Source organism: Juglans regia, chromosome 7 (assembly GCF_001411555.2).
Source record: "Juglans regia cultivar Chandler chromosome 7, Walnut 2.0, whole genome shotgun sequence".
NCBI classification, from domain to species: Eukaryota; Viridiplantae; Streptophyta; class Magnoliopsida; order Fagales; family Juglandaceae; genus Juglans; species Juglans regia.
In genome coordinates, this window is record NC_049907.1 from 49,992,341 (window position 1) to 50,007,432 (window position 15,092).

General features: G+C 34.0%; 3 protein-coding genes across 6 annotated transcripts; 2 read left to right on the forward strand and 1 right to left on the reverse strand.

Moving 5' to 3' along the window:
* The first annotated feature begins 2,557 nt into the window (after nucleotides 1-2,557).
* Nucleotides 2,558-8,145, forward strand: LOC109019146 (protein-tyrosine-phosphatase MKP1-like). 4 transcript variants are annotated; one of them, XM_019001374.2, is made up of 4 exons: nucleotides 2,558-2,743; nucleotides 3,104-5,716; nucleotides 6,371-6,543; nucleotides 7,803-8,145. In XM_019001374.2, the coding sequence occupies exons 2-3, from the start codon at nucleotides 3,269-3,271 to the stop codon at nucleotides 6,425-6,427; spliced, it is 2,505 nt and encodes an 834-aa protein (XP_018856919.2). In that variant the 5' UTR covers nucleotides 2,558-2,743; nucleotides 3,104-3,268; the 3' UTR covers nucleotides 6,428-6,543; nucleotides 7,803-8,145. The 4 variants fall into 4 exon arrangements, with proteins under 4 accessions (XP_018856919.2, XP_018856918.2, XP_018856920.2 ...); XM_019001373.2 differs by having other exon boundaries at nucleotides 3,119-5,716; XM_019001375.2 differs by having other exon boundaries at nucleotides 3,201-5,716.
* A 180-nt stretch (nucleotides 8,146-8,325) lies between these two features.
* Nucleotides 8,326-9,704, reverse strand: LOC109019147. Its single transcript, XM_019001377.2, has 2 exons — nucleotides 9,021-9,704; nucleotides 8,326-8,732 (listed from the first exon to the last, which is right to left on the reverse strand). The coding sequence occupies exons 1-2, from the start codon at nucleotides 9,597-9,599 to the stop codon at nucleotides 8,607-8,609; spliced, it is 705 nt and encodes a 234-aa protein (XP_018856922.2). The 5' UTR covers nucleotides 9,600-9,704; the 3' UTR covers nucleotides 8,326-8,606.
* A 4,184-nt stretch (nucleotides 9,705-13,888) lies between these two features.
* LOC109015110 lies at nucleotides 13,889-15,092 on the forward strand. The gene is made up of 2 exons (XM_018997592.2): nucleotides 13,889-14,569; nucleotides 14,704-15,092. Exons 1-2 carry the CDS (start codon nucleotides 13,976-13,978, stop codon nucleotides 14,818-14,820), a joined length of 711 nt encoding a protein of 236 aa, XP_018853137.2. The 5' UTR covers nucleotides 13,889-13,975; the 3' UTR covers nucleotides 14,821-15,092.

Sequence of the window (15,092 nt, forward strand, 5' to 3'; positions counted from 1 at the left end):
TATAGATGCTCATATTGATTGTCTTAATATTGGATGGAATATTTCCTTTGTTTTACTTTCTTGGCTATTATTGGCTCTTGAGAATTGCATTTGACTCCACTTTGTTTCCTATAGGGTGCTTGTGGGGCAGGAGAGAGGACATATACCACAACTGCATCACTCCGGTTGCAATACTTCAAATGTCTCTTAAATAGGTGTGGGGTTCAAGCCACCCCAATGGCTAGCAAGAATGCCCGGAGCCCCCCAGTGGTCCAGGGTCATGCTTTGATCGATAAGATTCCTATCGGGAGAAGAGGCGAGTTTAAACATCTCGGGCTGTGCTTTGTACATGGTACTCAAAAGAATGCAAGCAAATGGAAATATCCTTTCTTGAGTCCAGCATACTGTATGGTAATTAATTGCTGTTGAATTGTTATCCCATATGGATGGGTTTGGAATCCTGGCCCCCTGGCTTGTAAGAGTTAAGATCAGTAATGACTATGAAGTCAAATGAATAAAAAATATGTCACTGGTGATGTGGTATTGATGATGTTAATGCTGTTTTTGTAATTTTACTTGGAATAAATAAATCGATGTATTCAGTTTTATTACCATCTCAAATTACCAGTTCCTGAGCAGAGTCGTGTACTCGTAGATATTTCTACTGTAGCCCTGCAAATACGATGGAAGATGTTGGGCGTCCATAAAAAATGTCACTGATTCATTCGGGATGGGAATTTTCTGGCTTTTTTTGTTTCGAACAAATATCGTCTGTTCTGATTCCTTGTAGGCTGAAAGTGCTATGGCAGAGGGTGGAGTTTTCATGTTAAAATTAGAGAAACTCCCAGGAAAGATGACAACCTAGGTTGAGATATTCTAATCTGCCATCATACTTTTCAGATAACCAGGAAAAAGACCTGCAGACAACAATGAATGCGATGCTCGCATGGCCCCAACTCATGTTCCAATTCCATGCTTCCGGAATCGGTTCTCCCCCAAATTGAAATTGACTTGAGCTGACCAAACCGGCATATGTGGCTACAGGCTATTGCCAAACCCTGAAGGTAATTCATTCATTCATTCAAGTTACCTGTTTGCAAAGGCTCCATGTCTTGCATTTCCCCTTCTGCACTGCTGTTTTGCTTGCATTTTAGGGTGTTGAAAAAAGACTTTCAAAGTTGAATGAGTGCCTTTACTCCTAATAAAATGCTGGGCCCTGGCACATAATGAAGGACCCTCATCCCCATTGGTGAAAGTTTATTTATTTATTTTTCTTGTGAAGGCGAACCTTGAGTGTTTGTTTGTATTCAACATATTATGATGAGGTGTTGTCATACATGTGCTGAAAATGTGTTCCCTCCCATCATCCTTACCTTTTATTCCAAACCACACACCTCTTGCACCTTCTCTATTCAAATGGCAAACATCAGTTTACATGTCGGGCTGTACATTTAAGTGTGAATTCCAGAGATTTTTTAAGCATGTAGGCCATGGATCATGAGTTCAGCTTTGGCATAGAGTGTTTTTTTTTCTCCCCGGCAATTTGTACACCTGGGAAACTAGGATTAGAGTTAAGTCTATCCAATGTCACTTTCCTCGTTATAAGTCAGAATTGCAGATAAATGGGACCGTCTTTTTTAGTGTTTTTTCCTCGTGTCAATCCATATCTCTTGAAACGTTTACTATCAAGTCAATTAGTGCTTATGTAAGACTAATAAATAATTCAATGCTGCCAAAAAATGTCGTTCTCTCTCCCTCTACTATCAATCACTATTTTTTTTTTGGTTTCAGACCTTACTTCTATATCTTATTATCTTATCTCAATATCATTTGCTAAAACAGATTTCTGCCAACTTTTCAGTTTACCTCTCTCTCTCTCTCTCTCTCGAATCTTTTGAGCCATTTTATTTCTACTCAGATATAAACTAAGCACTTCTAAAATTAGATAGTGAGATGAGATGAAATTTTAGATGAGTTGAATAAAATATTATTAGAATATTAATTTTTAATATTATTATTATTTTGAGACTTGAAAAAATTGAATTATTTATTATATTTTATATAAAAATTTAAAAAAATTATAATAATAAGATGAAATAATATGAACTGAGATAGCTTCCAAATCCAAACGAATCCTAAATAAATGGTCCATTTTAAAGAAAAAGATAGATTCTACCTTCTACCAATCTACCCTCGCCAATAAGGGACAAAAATAAAGAGTTGAATTGTGTTGATGTATCATGATTATTATTATTAATGAAGTATTTATTATAAAAATAAATAAATAAATAAAGGGTTGAATTGGGTTTCCATTTAATCCAGTGGTATGAGATGCCATTTATGTCTTGGGAGGAAGCTTAAACGATAGCAATGGTGACCAATGATCCTTTCATATTTATTTAATTAATAATATTTATTTAAAAATAAATTTAAATAAATGATATATTTACGTTTTTTATTTATTTAAGAAACCATAATTTTCGAGGAGAATATACTTTTTCAAAACATGAAATTATGATATATATTAAGGGTGTGAACAGAAACTCAAAGGAAAAAGCAATTTAAATTGGCTCTCACACGCACAGTCGCAACAATTGGCAGAGACTCCTTATTCCCCCCACCTCGCCCCGTTCTACCCTTTACACAGCTTTGCCTCCTTTTTTCCCTCTATTTGCTCTGAAGCTCTCTCTGTCTCTCGCACCCACATCCAGTCTCTCTCTCAAAACTACGTCCTTTTCATGGCTTCCTTTACGTACCTCACTCTGTAAGTCACAAATCTAATCCATCCTCCTCTCTCTGTCAGCTTCGCATAGCAGGAAAACAAGCAGAACAAGAAAACAAAAACCCTAGAAATTTACACTATGGTTTCTTTCATGATATGAGTTTCTTAATTTATTTCATTTTGTTTTGTCTTTTTTTTCGTGTTTAAGCATTTCACTTCAAGACTGAGACTAGGTTTTCCGCTTTCTTCTTGCTATTTTGCCCGTTATATTTGCCACTTTCTTCTCTCTCCAAATTCAGAATGCTTGTTTATTGTTTTTCTGTTAATTTCCTTTCAATTTTCCCCTTTTAGATTTTACGCTTGATTGTTAATTTGCTGCCTAAATATTGATTTACTATCAAGTTTTATCTGTCGCAGTGTGCATCTTATGCTTGATCTGATATGGGTTTAATTCCTCCCATGTTGGTTTACCCCACCTTGCTTCACTCATCGAGGATAGTGTTTGAATAGTAAGGTTTCTGGGTTTACTTCCGTTTTCACACTGGGCTAGAGAATCTTGAACTGGGCATGGTGGGTAAAGAGGATGCCTCCAGTAATTCTCGGGCTCCGTGCCAAGTTTCTGGCAACCATAGGATGTTTCTGCGCTCGGCATCGTGGTCCTCTTCCCGTGTTGCCTCTCAAAACCCGGATTCTGGAGAGAGAGAATGCGGGGATCCAAATGGTAATGTAGGAAGCAATAACGGGCAAAACCGTCGGTTTCCTGCTCCATTAACCCCGCGATCACAGCAGAATTTCAAAGCTCGGTCATGTTTACCGCCACTACAGCCATTGGCTATTGCTCGCCGGAGCTTGGATGAATGGCCCAAGGCTGGGTCAGATGATATTGGCGAGTGGCCAGGACCACCTACACCAAGTGGGAGAGGGAGTGGGGAGAGATTGAAGCTTGATTTATCATCAATCGAGCGAAACCCGGATAAGAATGGCGGGCTTGTGAAAAGGGATAAGATCGCTTCCTTTGACAAGGAGTGCTCAAAAGTGGCTGACCACGTATATCTTGGTGGGGATGCAGTTGCAAAAGATAAGGATATACTAAAACACAATGGGATTACTCATGTTCTGAATTGTGTAGGTTTTGTTTGTCCTGAGTATTTCAAAGATGATTTTATGTACAGAACTTTGTGGTTGCAGGACAGTCCATCCGAGGATATTACTAGCATTTTATATGATGTTTTTGACTACTTTGAAGATGTTAGAGAACAGGGTGGAAGGGTTTTTGTTCATTGTTGCCAAGGGGTGTCTAGATCCACATCCTTGGTGATTGCTTATCTTATGTGGAGAGAAGGACAGAGTTTTGATGATGCTTTTCAGTATGTCAAGGCAGCGAGGGGTATTGCAGATCCAAATATGGGTTTTGCTTGCCAATTGTTACAGTGCCAAAAGAGAGTTCATGCATTCCCACTTAGCCCGAGTTCTTTATTGAGGATGTATAGAATGGCCCCACACTCGTCCTATGATCCTTTGCATCTTGTCCCAAAAATGTTAAATGATCCTTCCTCTTCTGCACTGGATTCTAGGGGTGCGTTTATTGTCCATATACCTTCTGCAATATATGTTTGGATTGGTAAGAACTGTGAGACCATCATGGAAAAAGATGCAAGAGGGGCTGTATGTCAGATCGTTCGGTATGAGAGAGCGCAAGGGCCAGTAAGGATGATAAAGGAAGGAGAGGAACCGGCTCATTTTTGGGATGCTTTTAAGCACCTTTTACCTTTGATGGAGAAACCGAGCGATGGTGTAGAGGCTGGGGAATTAAAAGTCAAGATTTGTACAGGTGACAGGAAAGTGGACTCCTATAATGTTGATTTTGAGATATTCCAGAAAGCTATTAAGGGGGGTTTTGTGCCTCCACTTGCATCATCTGAGAATGAACATGAAACGCACCTTCCTGCCAGAGAAAGCAGTTGGAGTGTATCAAGGCTTAAGTTTGCATCTGGCGACATGAAAGAGTTTGTGGCAGCTCCCAAATTGTACCTCTCAAGGGTCTACTCAGATTCTAGGATGATGGGACATCCATCTACAAATTTATCGTCACCTTCATCATCATTCTCGTCATCGTCGTCACCTTCATCATCATTCTCATCATCGTCGTTGTCATCTTCATCTTCTGCTTCTTCGCCTCCTTATCTCTCTCCAAATTCCATCTGTTCAGATTCAGGCGCCAGTTCAAAGTATTTGTCAGAATCCTGTCTGGATTCGCCTTCTGTGGCTTCGTGTTCTCTTCCAGTATCTTCAACTTTGCCTAACTTTTCGAACTTGTCCCTCTTGTCATCCAAAACTTCTAATGGTCCAGAAACTGTTGGTGTTAATTTGAAGTCGCAGCCACGTTCTAAATCAACTTCTTCTGTCCAATCTAAAGTATTTTCACCTTCCCTTGCTGAACGCAGGGGTAGCTTATCAAAGTCTCTGAAATTGCCATTGATGGCTGATAATATGAGGGTGGCATATACCCCCTCAAGTTATATTGCTGATCAAGAGGACGGTGTTAGGATGAACAATAATACTTGCTCTCCATGTGAACTGGATAGGGTAGAAGATAAAGTTGACTTCAAGGATGCTGTTGATAATGGGGTGGGAGATTTAACTACATCCTGGAAAACACATCCTCTGGGATACGACCTGGGCTCTTCTGTTTCAAATGGGATGGAGGAAAGTGGGTCAGCACATTGTAACAGTATGCAACCTTTAGTATGCCGATGGCCCAGTTTAGAAAAGATTGCAACATTTGGTGCAACTGATATGAATTCTAAAGATGCTTTCGCTATTTTCTCTCCAGATTTAGGCAAAAATGAGAATAGAATATTATATTTTTGGGTAGGAAGGTCTTTCGACCATGATGGAAGTCAGATTCAATTAGACAGTGACATAGAGTTAGATGATAGAAAAGAGCTTGACTGGAAACAAATCGGTCGTGATGCTCTTAACCAAATGGGTCTTCCGAGAGACACCGCTATCAAGGTATTAAATCTTCGTTTACGGTGTTATATTTTATTTTCTTCTTCTGTTTTGTGTATAATTTTTATCATCTTCAAATGCTTAGAACTTTAAGGCAAGGTTTTTATTTGCTTGTAGCCTTGTATGGATTAGTCAGTTTTCCATATGAAGTTTTGACGTATTGTGGGACAGCAACTATATTTTAAGCCTTTATGATTTAGCTCAGGTGGTATTAGACATGAAAAAATTGTTTTTTTTTTTAAATGAAAAGATGTAGAATAACATGTTCTGAGCTTTCAAGGAAACCTTGGTTTGAAGTGTCAGGATGTTTTTAAATGACATCTGAGAACTGTTGCTTCTAAATGGTGCCATATGTGAGTTAAGTTTTTTTGAGCAATTTATTTGTCACTGGTAAACTATCTATCGACCCCATGGATTGTTAATTGCTTGCCTTGTGGTAAAAGCTGTTGTGATTGGTGCGTGGGAAAGATTTCGGGTTTGAGCCAATTGGGGCTCAATCCTTTATAAGCTTAAGCCTTGGAGAAGAAATATGTCACTCCAATTTAAATTGGCTACATAACACATTGACAGGCAATGGCATAAAGATTCATGCTGAAGTATTCTTGCAGTGTCTTATAGTTCCCTCTAATCTGAATGCTGGATGTGGTTTATAAGCAGATTGTTAAAGAATATGAAGAGCCAATGGAGTTTCTTGCATTGTTGAGTTCGTTGTAGTCGCGTAGATTCTGCAATACAATGCCCTGGTTCTTTCTCTGTTTCTTAGGTTGGCTCAACTCCCTGCAACTTTCTTGTTCATCAAGATAAACATTCCCTGGTAAAAAATCATTGAGGTAATGACTATGTGTCAAGCATCCTCCATCTAAATGCATTTCTTCTAGTTACCAAAGCACATGATGGTGTATCTATTCTTGTTGTAATAGGTGAAGTAGGTTTTCTTCAAGATTGTTCTTCTTGGACTTTTACTAGCAACATGCTAAATTTGCGGAAGTAAGGTCTCGTTTAGATGTTGAGATAAGATGAGATGAAAAATTTGTAAATAGTAGTGAAATAGTTTGTTAATAGTAGTGAAGTGGTTGGAGTTAATATTTTTTATGGGATTTTGGGAAAAGAGAGACAAAATTGAATAAAATATTATAAAGTTAAAATATTGTTAGAACATAGTTTTTTAATATAATTTTTGTTTTGGGATTTGAAAAAGTTGAATTATTTTTTGTGTTTTGTTTGAATGTTTGAGAAAGTTGTAATTATTAGACAATGATTAGATGAAAGAGTTGAAAATTGAAAAATATTTGTGTTTGGATGTTGAGATGAGACCATTTTGCAATCCAAACGGGGTCTAAGATGCTTATTAATTTCCAGGAACAGTTAAAACTCGGATATTGTTAAGAGAAGACATTAGTTGTTTGATCTTTCATTTTTTAATAAGTAATTCAAAGAGGACTTAGGGTAGGTTTGGGGGTGAGATGAGAATTTTGTGTTTTGTTTTGAAGTTTAAAATATTAAGTTTTAATATTATTATTGTTTTGGGATTTGAAAAAGGTGTATTGAGATTTAAAAAAGTTGAATTGTTTATTATATTTTGTATGGAGATTTGAAAAATGTGTAATGATGAGATAAGATGAGGTGAGAATTTTGTGTTTTGTTTGTTGTCCCAAACCTGCCCTTACAGTTTTTTCATTTAAATTTCTAGTAAACGGTACATACATACCTTACCTACATACGTAGATTTATGTCATAAAAGAGAGTTTGGTGAAACACTTGGTATTTTATGTTCCCTCACGGCCATGGCGACGGAAAACAGCTAATTTTCCTTTTGAGATGTTGCTGCTTGGCCACTGGTCTTTTTTGAAAACTGTACAACTGCCGATGGAATTTTCAACTAATTTGCATCTGCTTCATCAATCTTATCTTGGTATATCTAATGGTGAAATTTTCAGACTCTGCGTTTCAAATTGTTGCTCTTGTGGTGTGCACTGTGCTCACCAGCTGGCCTTTGAACGGTCATAATTTTGATGTATTGGGCTACTGTTCAAGCTGGCCTGTTACCCACCTCTTTCTTATTGGGATATTTTCGTAATGTTGTTTGCAGGAAGGCTGCTTTTTGAAGTTGGTGCGTGGGTCATCACCTGGGTTGTACAGTGTCTTAACACCCTCACTTTCGTGTAACATTCATTTTCTTGTATATTCACTCACACCATTAGAAACAATCTCAGAGGGCCTTGGCAGATAGAATATAGATGCAATTGATACTTTCTTTGCTGGATACTCTTGTTATTAGTTCTTCCCTTGAATCGTCCTTCAATGGTTAGTTATCATTAAATTCTATGCGCAATGTTGTGTGCGTGTTACAAGCCATATCACAATTTGTATTACAGGCAACTCAAAAATGCTAATATTGTGCTAATGTCATCCATCTTCCACTTGATATTTCATTTGTACATGAGTTGAATTCATGTTTCTCTCTCTAGTTTGAAAGCCAATAGAATACGTGCTATTTGCCGTGTTGGCATGGCACTAAAAAAGTGGATCGGGATCCTCCGAAGCAGACAGTTTTATTTCAAGCACCTTTATCGGAGAAGTCGTATCCATATCCGGTGGCAATACAGGCAGAATTAACACAAATTTACTTTCTATTTAGATTAGGGAGCTGCTGGGTCCACATATGAAAAAGAAAAATACTTTCTATCTAAATATCATTCTGCCTTTTCTTTTACAGACAAAAAGAAAAAGCATATTACCACACCATATCTGACTTACATGGAACACAACATCTTAAGTAGAAATCTCACAGATAAATTTTTTTTTTTTTTTTTTGTAATTTCTGGATGAATAACACGTTCAGTTGTTGCACTTGGAACCCGAACAGACGAATAAGATGCAACGCTGCGCGCCTTCATTTGGTCCTTCTATAATCCCTCGTTTTTAAGTTGCTCCCTGGTTCTAATTTGTCCGGGCAGGAAAGGAAGATATCAGTCAGAACAGTCTTGGATTGCAGAGAAGCCTTGAGTAATTTCACACCCTAGCAACAAACCAGATAAAGGAACAAACCATTGGTCATTTGTAATTATAATAATGGCTTTCCTTTTTATTTTTCTCTCTTCAATTAAAAAGAATTATATCCTTCCCATTTCACATATGAATCAATCAGCTAGCGAGTAACTGCATATCAGAAAAAATAAACTACAAAGTCATCACAGAACTAGACTCATTTGACATTCACAAATGGACTGTATTGTGGCGAGAGGCAAGTAAAGAAGCAATTGATAGCTGTAATGCACAGAAAGGAAGGGATCGATTAATAGAATACCTCATCCATACCCAAGTCGACAACCTTCTCCTCAACAGCTCCAACTTCCTCGACATTAAACTCTTTAAGCAGAGTTATTCCAGAGATGGTGGTCATGGGCTTCACCTCCAGATCATCCATCACCATGTATGTGACCATCCCTTCTACATAACCGCCCTCAGTAGTAGGCGCGCACTGTCCACAACTTCTGATCGGATTAGCATCCTCGATTATATAGGCCCTGCAATTGTTGTTGCCATGTACCAACTGATGGAGGCTCAGTTTCCTGTATGTAAATGACGCATCATTTGGCAAGAGGAGAGAAACGTTAGCACCAGGAACGGCTACTTTGGGGTTTAAGAGGAAGTATTTGCTTTTGTCATTGAGAAAGCAAGGAGCACTCAGATTTTTAACGCTGTTGTGGAGGCTTGGCAGACAGCCTACCATTCCTTCCACTTTTAGCAGCTCAGCAACAGTTCCCACCGGCAGAGTCAAAATGCTAAAGAGGAAATCAACGCATTTCTTGTCTGCTTCAGCAAAAATCAGACGTTGCTTCTTTTTGTCTATTAACAACTTCAGGCTTACTTTGGTTGTTGCCATTAATTTGTAATTTCTGTGAATGAAGATGAATCTGGGTATGGATTCGGTATGCAAAGGGACCTCCTCCTTAAGTGGCTTGGCTGGTTTCCCATTTATACTCTCTCTCTCTCTCTCTCTCTCTCTCTCTCTCTCTCATGTTTTTAACCCTCTTTCTGCATTGGCACAGTTGCGATTCATGAAACTTCGGGTGCCGTGATTTTCTATTTTCCAAAAGGAAAATGGTAGCTTTGCCCGTTCATATATTTTATTTTAATTTTTAATTTATTTAATTGTTAAAAAATAATTATTAGTATATTGATATTTTTTTAATTTTTAAAAATGTTTAAAAAATATTTAAAAGAAAATGCAAAAAAAAAATTATAATTTGCACTATGTGACATATCAAGCGGAGAAACATGGGTGGTTTATAGTAGCAATACACTTTCCAGAATGGGAATGTTGATTTTCTGAACTAAAAGGCTGGGTCACTATTTCTTTCATTATTCTAATAGAAAAAATATATTGAACAATATTTTCTGGCGATGGAGAAAATTTTAAAAGATGAAAAATGTTCATCTTCAAAATACATATCAATATACAATTTATCATTTTTATCCTATTTAAATATATATTTATATATTAATATGCATGTTTAAATAGAATGATAAAAATAATAAATCACATATTTATATATAATGTAGAGATGATAAATAGAATTTTTTAAAAATTCTATATTCTGTCGAACACTCAAATATTTTTTTTTTTTTACTTTTTCTTTCATCATTTTTTAACTATTTAGATATTTTTTAAAAATAAAAAAATCACATATTTATTTAAAAATACTTACTTAATCATTAAGTTAAAAAAATTAAAAAAAATCGGTAGAAATCTTTTGTAAGATTAGTTTTTTCCTTTTTAAAAAATGCTTGAAAAGAAAAGCTAAATAAAAACAAAAAAACAAAATGCAAATGCACTATCGGTAGAAAGGATCGGTAGCCTTTGTTGGTGAACGTAACACGTACTTCAATGAATATCAAATGATAACCTTTTAAAGACGGGCTACTCTACCTCTCATAGAAGCCCGCTCAATATTACTTCACGTTGTTTTGAATTTTTTTTTTATTTTTTTAATATTTTTAAATATTTTAAAAAAATAAAATAAATACATCAAAACATTTAAAATCATTTTCTTAGTTATTAAATAAAAGAAAAGTATTCAAATGGTCAATTTGAGCTGTAAATCTAGGAGGTAAAATAGTTTTATTCAACTTTTTATTAGTGATAAACTTTTTTAATATTTAAAAAAATTAAAATATGCTAATAACAACTCGAGGGGCAACTAAAAAGTATTTCCACTGCGTGACGCGTATTAGCAGGAGGACAACAAAAGTCATGACAAAGAAAAGGGGAAAAAAGGAAAACCATTACTGGAAAAGTAAATCTGTATAGATGTCAAAAGCGATAGGAAAGGACTATCTAAAAGAGCTGTACAAGAAAGATGGTGGTGGAGAAAATCTTAACCAAGAAGACAAGAAAAAGATGTAGGTCGAGAATAAAAAAGCGAAAAGCAAAAGCAAAATCGAAAAAAGAAAAGCTTGAGATCACGTTAAAAAAGAGAGAGTAAAATACTATCTAATAAATTACTAGGCTACTTTCATCTTACTACCTAAAAATTCTTTAAAAATGTACTTTTTTAAAAATTATCTTTTAAAAATATTTTTAGAAATTACCTTTTTAAAAAATATTCTTTTTTAAAAATTCTTTTAAAAATATGTTAAAATATATTAGGTAGTAATAATATAGTCTTAGGTAGTAATTAGGTAGTAAAAATATGTTAAAAATTCTTTAAAATATTAGGTAGCAATAATATAGTCTTAGATTTTCAGGCTTTAAAAATATTTTTAAAAGGTAGTTTTTAAAAGCCTTTTTAAAAATTCTTTAATATAGGTTGTTTGTGTATAGAATATTAAAATACTTTTTAATCTCAAATAAGTTAAAATGTACGTTTGAGAAAAAAATATTATTTTAATACTTTTACTCGAACATATTTTTCTGAATAATACGAAACGTAATTCAAATTTTAAAACATCTATCAATAGACAAAAATACTCGTGCAACTTTTATATAATTATAACTTTCAAACTCTCAAATATATAGTTTACTCTTAAAGAAAATCTAACAACTGTCATTTTGACATCATAAATAATTTTTTTAATTTGTTTTCAAATAAATATAATATGTTTAAAAGTGTTTTAAACATACGATTATCAAACAATAGATAACTTTTTATACTAAAACTTATTATTTAAGCTATAAGTACTAAAATTATAAATTATATTTCCTACAACAATCCCAAACAGGCCCTTAACAATCTCAAACATGACTAAAAGCATGTTTAAGATTGCGTTGGGAGTTTAAAAAATGCGTAAATAGTATTAAAAGCTCTTTAGGACTAGTTTGATTACACAAAATCAAATTATCTCATCTCATCTCATATAATCATTATAATTTTTACAAACTCTCATATAAAATATAATAAACAATTTAATTTTTTCAAATTCCAAAACAAAAATAATATTATAACAATATCTAATTCAAATTTCAACAAAACATATAATTTTATCTCATCTGAACTGTGTAACTAAACGAGATATTAATGTAAAAATTAGATTGTTTAGGTATTACATATTAAAGTATCTTTTAGTGCATGTTTGAGATTGCCGTGGAAAATATAGCTGATAGGTTTAGGGTTTATAATTTATGCCTTAAGTAATAAATTATACTATTAAAAAGTTATTTAGTGTTTAGTAACCATATGTTTAAAGCACTTTCAAACATGTTACATTTGTTTGGAAAAAAATTAAAAAAGTAATTTTTGTGAAAGAAATGATGATTATTTGATTTTTAAAAAATTATGATCATATCCTTTAAAGTTTGAAAAATGTAATTATCTTAAAATTATATGGATATTTTCGTCCATTGATAGTCTTTTTAAAATTCAAATTACATTCCGCATGATACTTTTCCTCAAATGTATTTTTTTGACTTATTTAAAATTAAAAAGTATGTTAATATGTAATACCCAAATAACCTAATTTTTCTATTAAAGAGTTTTTAACGATATTTAAGCATTTTTTAAAACTCCTAATGTAACTCCAAACATGCCCTTAATCTCAAATAAGTTAAAAAATACGTATGAGATAAAATATTTTTCTTCAAACATACTTTTCTGAATAATTCAAAATGTAATTCAAATTTTAAAAATATTGTAAATGGGCAAAAATACTTATATAACTTTAAGATAATCACAACGTTCAAACTCTCAAGTATATGGTCATAACCTTTAAAAAATCAAATAATCTTTAATTCTAACTCGAAAAACATTTTTCTAATTTGTTTACAAAACAAATGCAATATGTTTGAAAGTGTTTTAAATATATAATTACCAAAAAGTAAATAAATTTTTAATAATAAAACTTATTATTTAAACGGTAAGCTATAAATCCTAAAATTATATACTATATTTTTCATCGCAATCTCAAACATCTATAAAAACTACTTTAAATAAAAAAAAAATGATATGCTTGGTAAATGTGTGAAATAGAAAAGGATGTAGTTGAAAAAAGTAGTCATAAACTTAAGGGAAATGCTATATCTCCAACTGGGAGCTTCGTTGAAGATTAGTAATGTGTTTTTTTAAAGTTATTTTTTATATAAATTCTTTAATAATTTTTAATATTTTTTTTTAAAAAAAATTTCAGAATATTATTAAAAAATATTTTCTTAATCACGAAGTAAAATAAAAAATCATAAAAAAATATTTTTTTATTTTACTTTATGATTAAGAAAATATTTTTTAATGATTTTGTTTTTACTTTTTAATTAAGGAAGTGTTTTTAATGATGTTCTAAATTTATTTTATTTTTTTAAAAATAATTTTTATAATTTTTTATTTTACTTCATGATTAAGAAAATATTTTCTAATATATATTTTTTTACTTTCTGATTAAGAAAGTATTTTCTTAATAATTTTTTAAATTTATTTTATTTTTTTAAAATATTTTAAAATAATAAAATATTTATATAAAAAATTACTTAAACAAAATACAAATAAAAAAACACTATACCTCCAGCGGGAGCCCAGCGGAGGCTGTAGCATCACCCTAAACGTAAAAGAAACGAAAAGCAATGATGACGAAGAAAAAGTAGTTAAGAAGATAAGAAAATAAAAGATAAAGAAAAAGCGAAAAAAAAAGAAAGAAAAAAGAGTAAAAGTGAGAGAGAGAACACCGCAAGAAGAAAGAAGAAAATCAAAAGAACCCGTTGATAAAAGGGCGCCCATGCATTTGCATGCCGAATCCATCGGAAATATTCTGGGTTATTCAGATAGCTAAAACATGGAAGCCGCCGCCAAGTTAAACCTGAAACTTCTGATAGACAAGAACAGCAAACGCGTTCTCTTCGCCGAAGCATGCAAGGAATTCGTTGATTTTCTGTTCAACATATTAACTCTGCCCTTCGGCAATGTCGTTAGGCTCCTAAAAGGGGAAGGAATGGCAGGCTGTTTGCCAAGCCTCTACAACAGCATCGAGAATCTGAGCAGTAACTACATTAAGCCAGACCAACACAAAGCCTTTCTGCTAAAGCCTAAAGTAGCCATTCCTAGCCCCAAAGTTCCGCCCCTCTTGCCGGGCGTCGTGGCATTTACAAAGAGAGACGTTTCTTACTGCTACGGGTCTTGCCAAAATTTTACACGCGCCACGGAAACTGTGTATGAAGAGGCCGGAAGTTGTGAATCGTGTTTGGCTAAGCGCTCGATTACATATTCAAGTGAGGTGGGTTACGTGAAAGGGGCGGTTACATTCATGGTGATGGATGATTTGGAGGTGAAGCCCATGTTCACCACCTCTTTGATCTCTCTTCTTAATGATTTAAATGCCAAGGAAGTTGGGGCTATTGAGGAGAAAGTGGTTGAGTTTGGCATGGATGAGGTATTATGGCAGACTGGAAGGCACCACTCATCTATCCCATGATCCCATCCCAGCTTGCTTAATTTTTTTATTTTCTAATATTATTATTTATAATCTAATTTATTATTTGTTTCCTTTTCATGGTTTGTTTGTAGGGTGTGAAATTGCTCGCAGCTTCTTTGCAATCCAAGACTGTTCTGACTGATGTTTTCATGTCGAGGCCATCTGAAATAATTGGATTGGACATTCCAATGTTCAAAATTAAAATTTAAAGGGCAAGATGAAGGCATGCAGTGTTCCATCTTTTATATATTATATGCTGATGATCTCTTAATTCTAGCTGCAAGAAACTACTGTGTGTGATTGTTCATCCAAATATATTCTCTTTTCTTTGTATATTCCGCGTCACTGCATGGGGTGATATCAATTCTGGTTTGGCAAGGGGACTATTTTTACCGTCGAATGTAGTAGCCCCGTAAAACAACTAGGAAATTAGTATGTGCATTGCTGAACTATCTCGACGAGTTCTCTCCCTTTTTTTTTA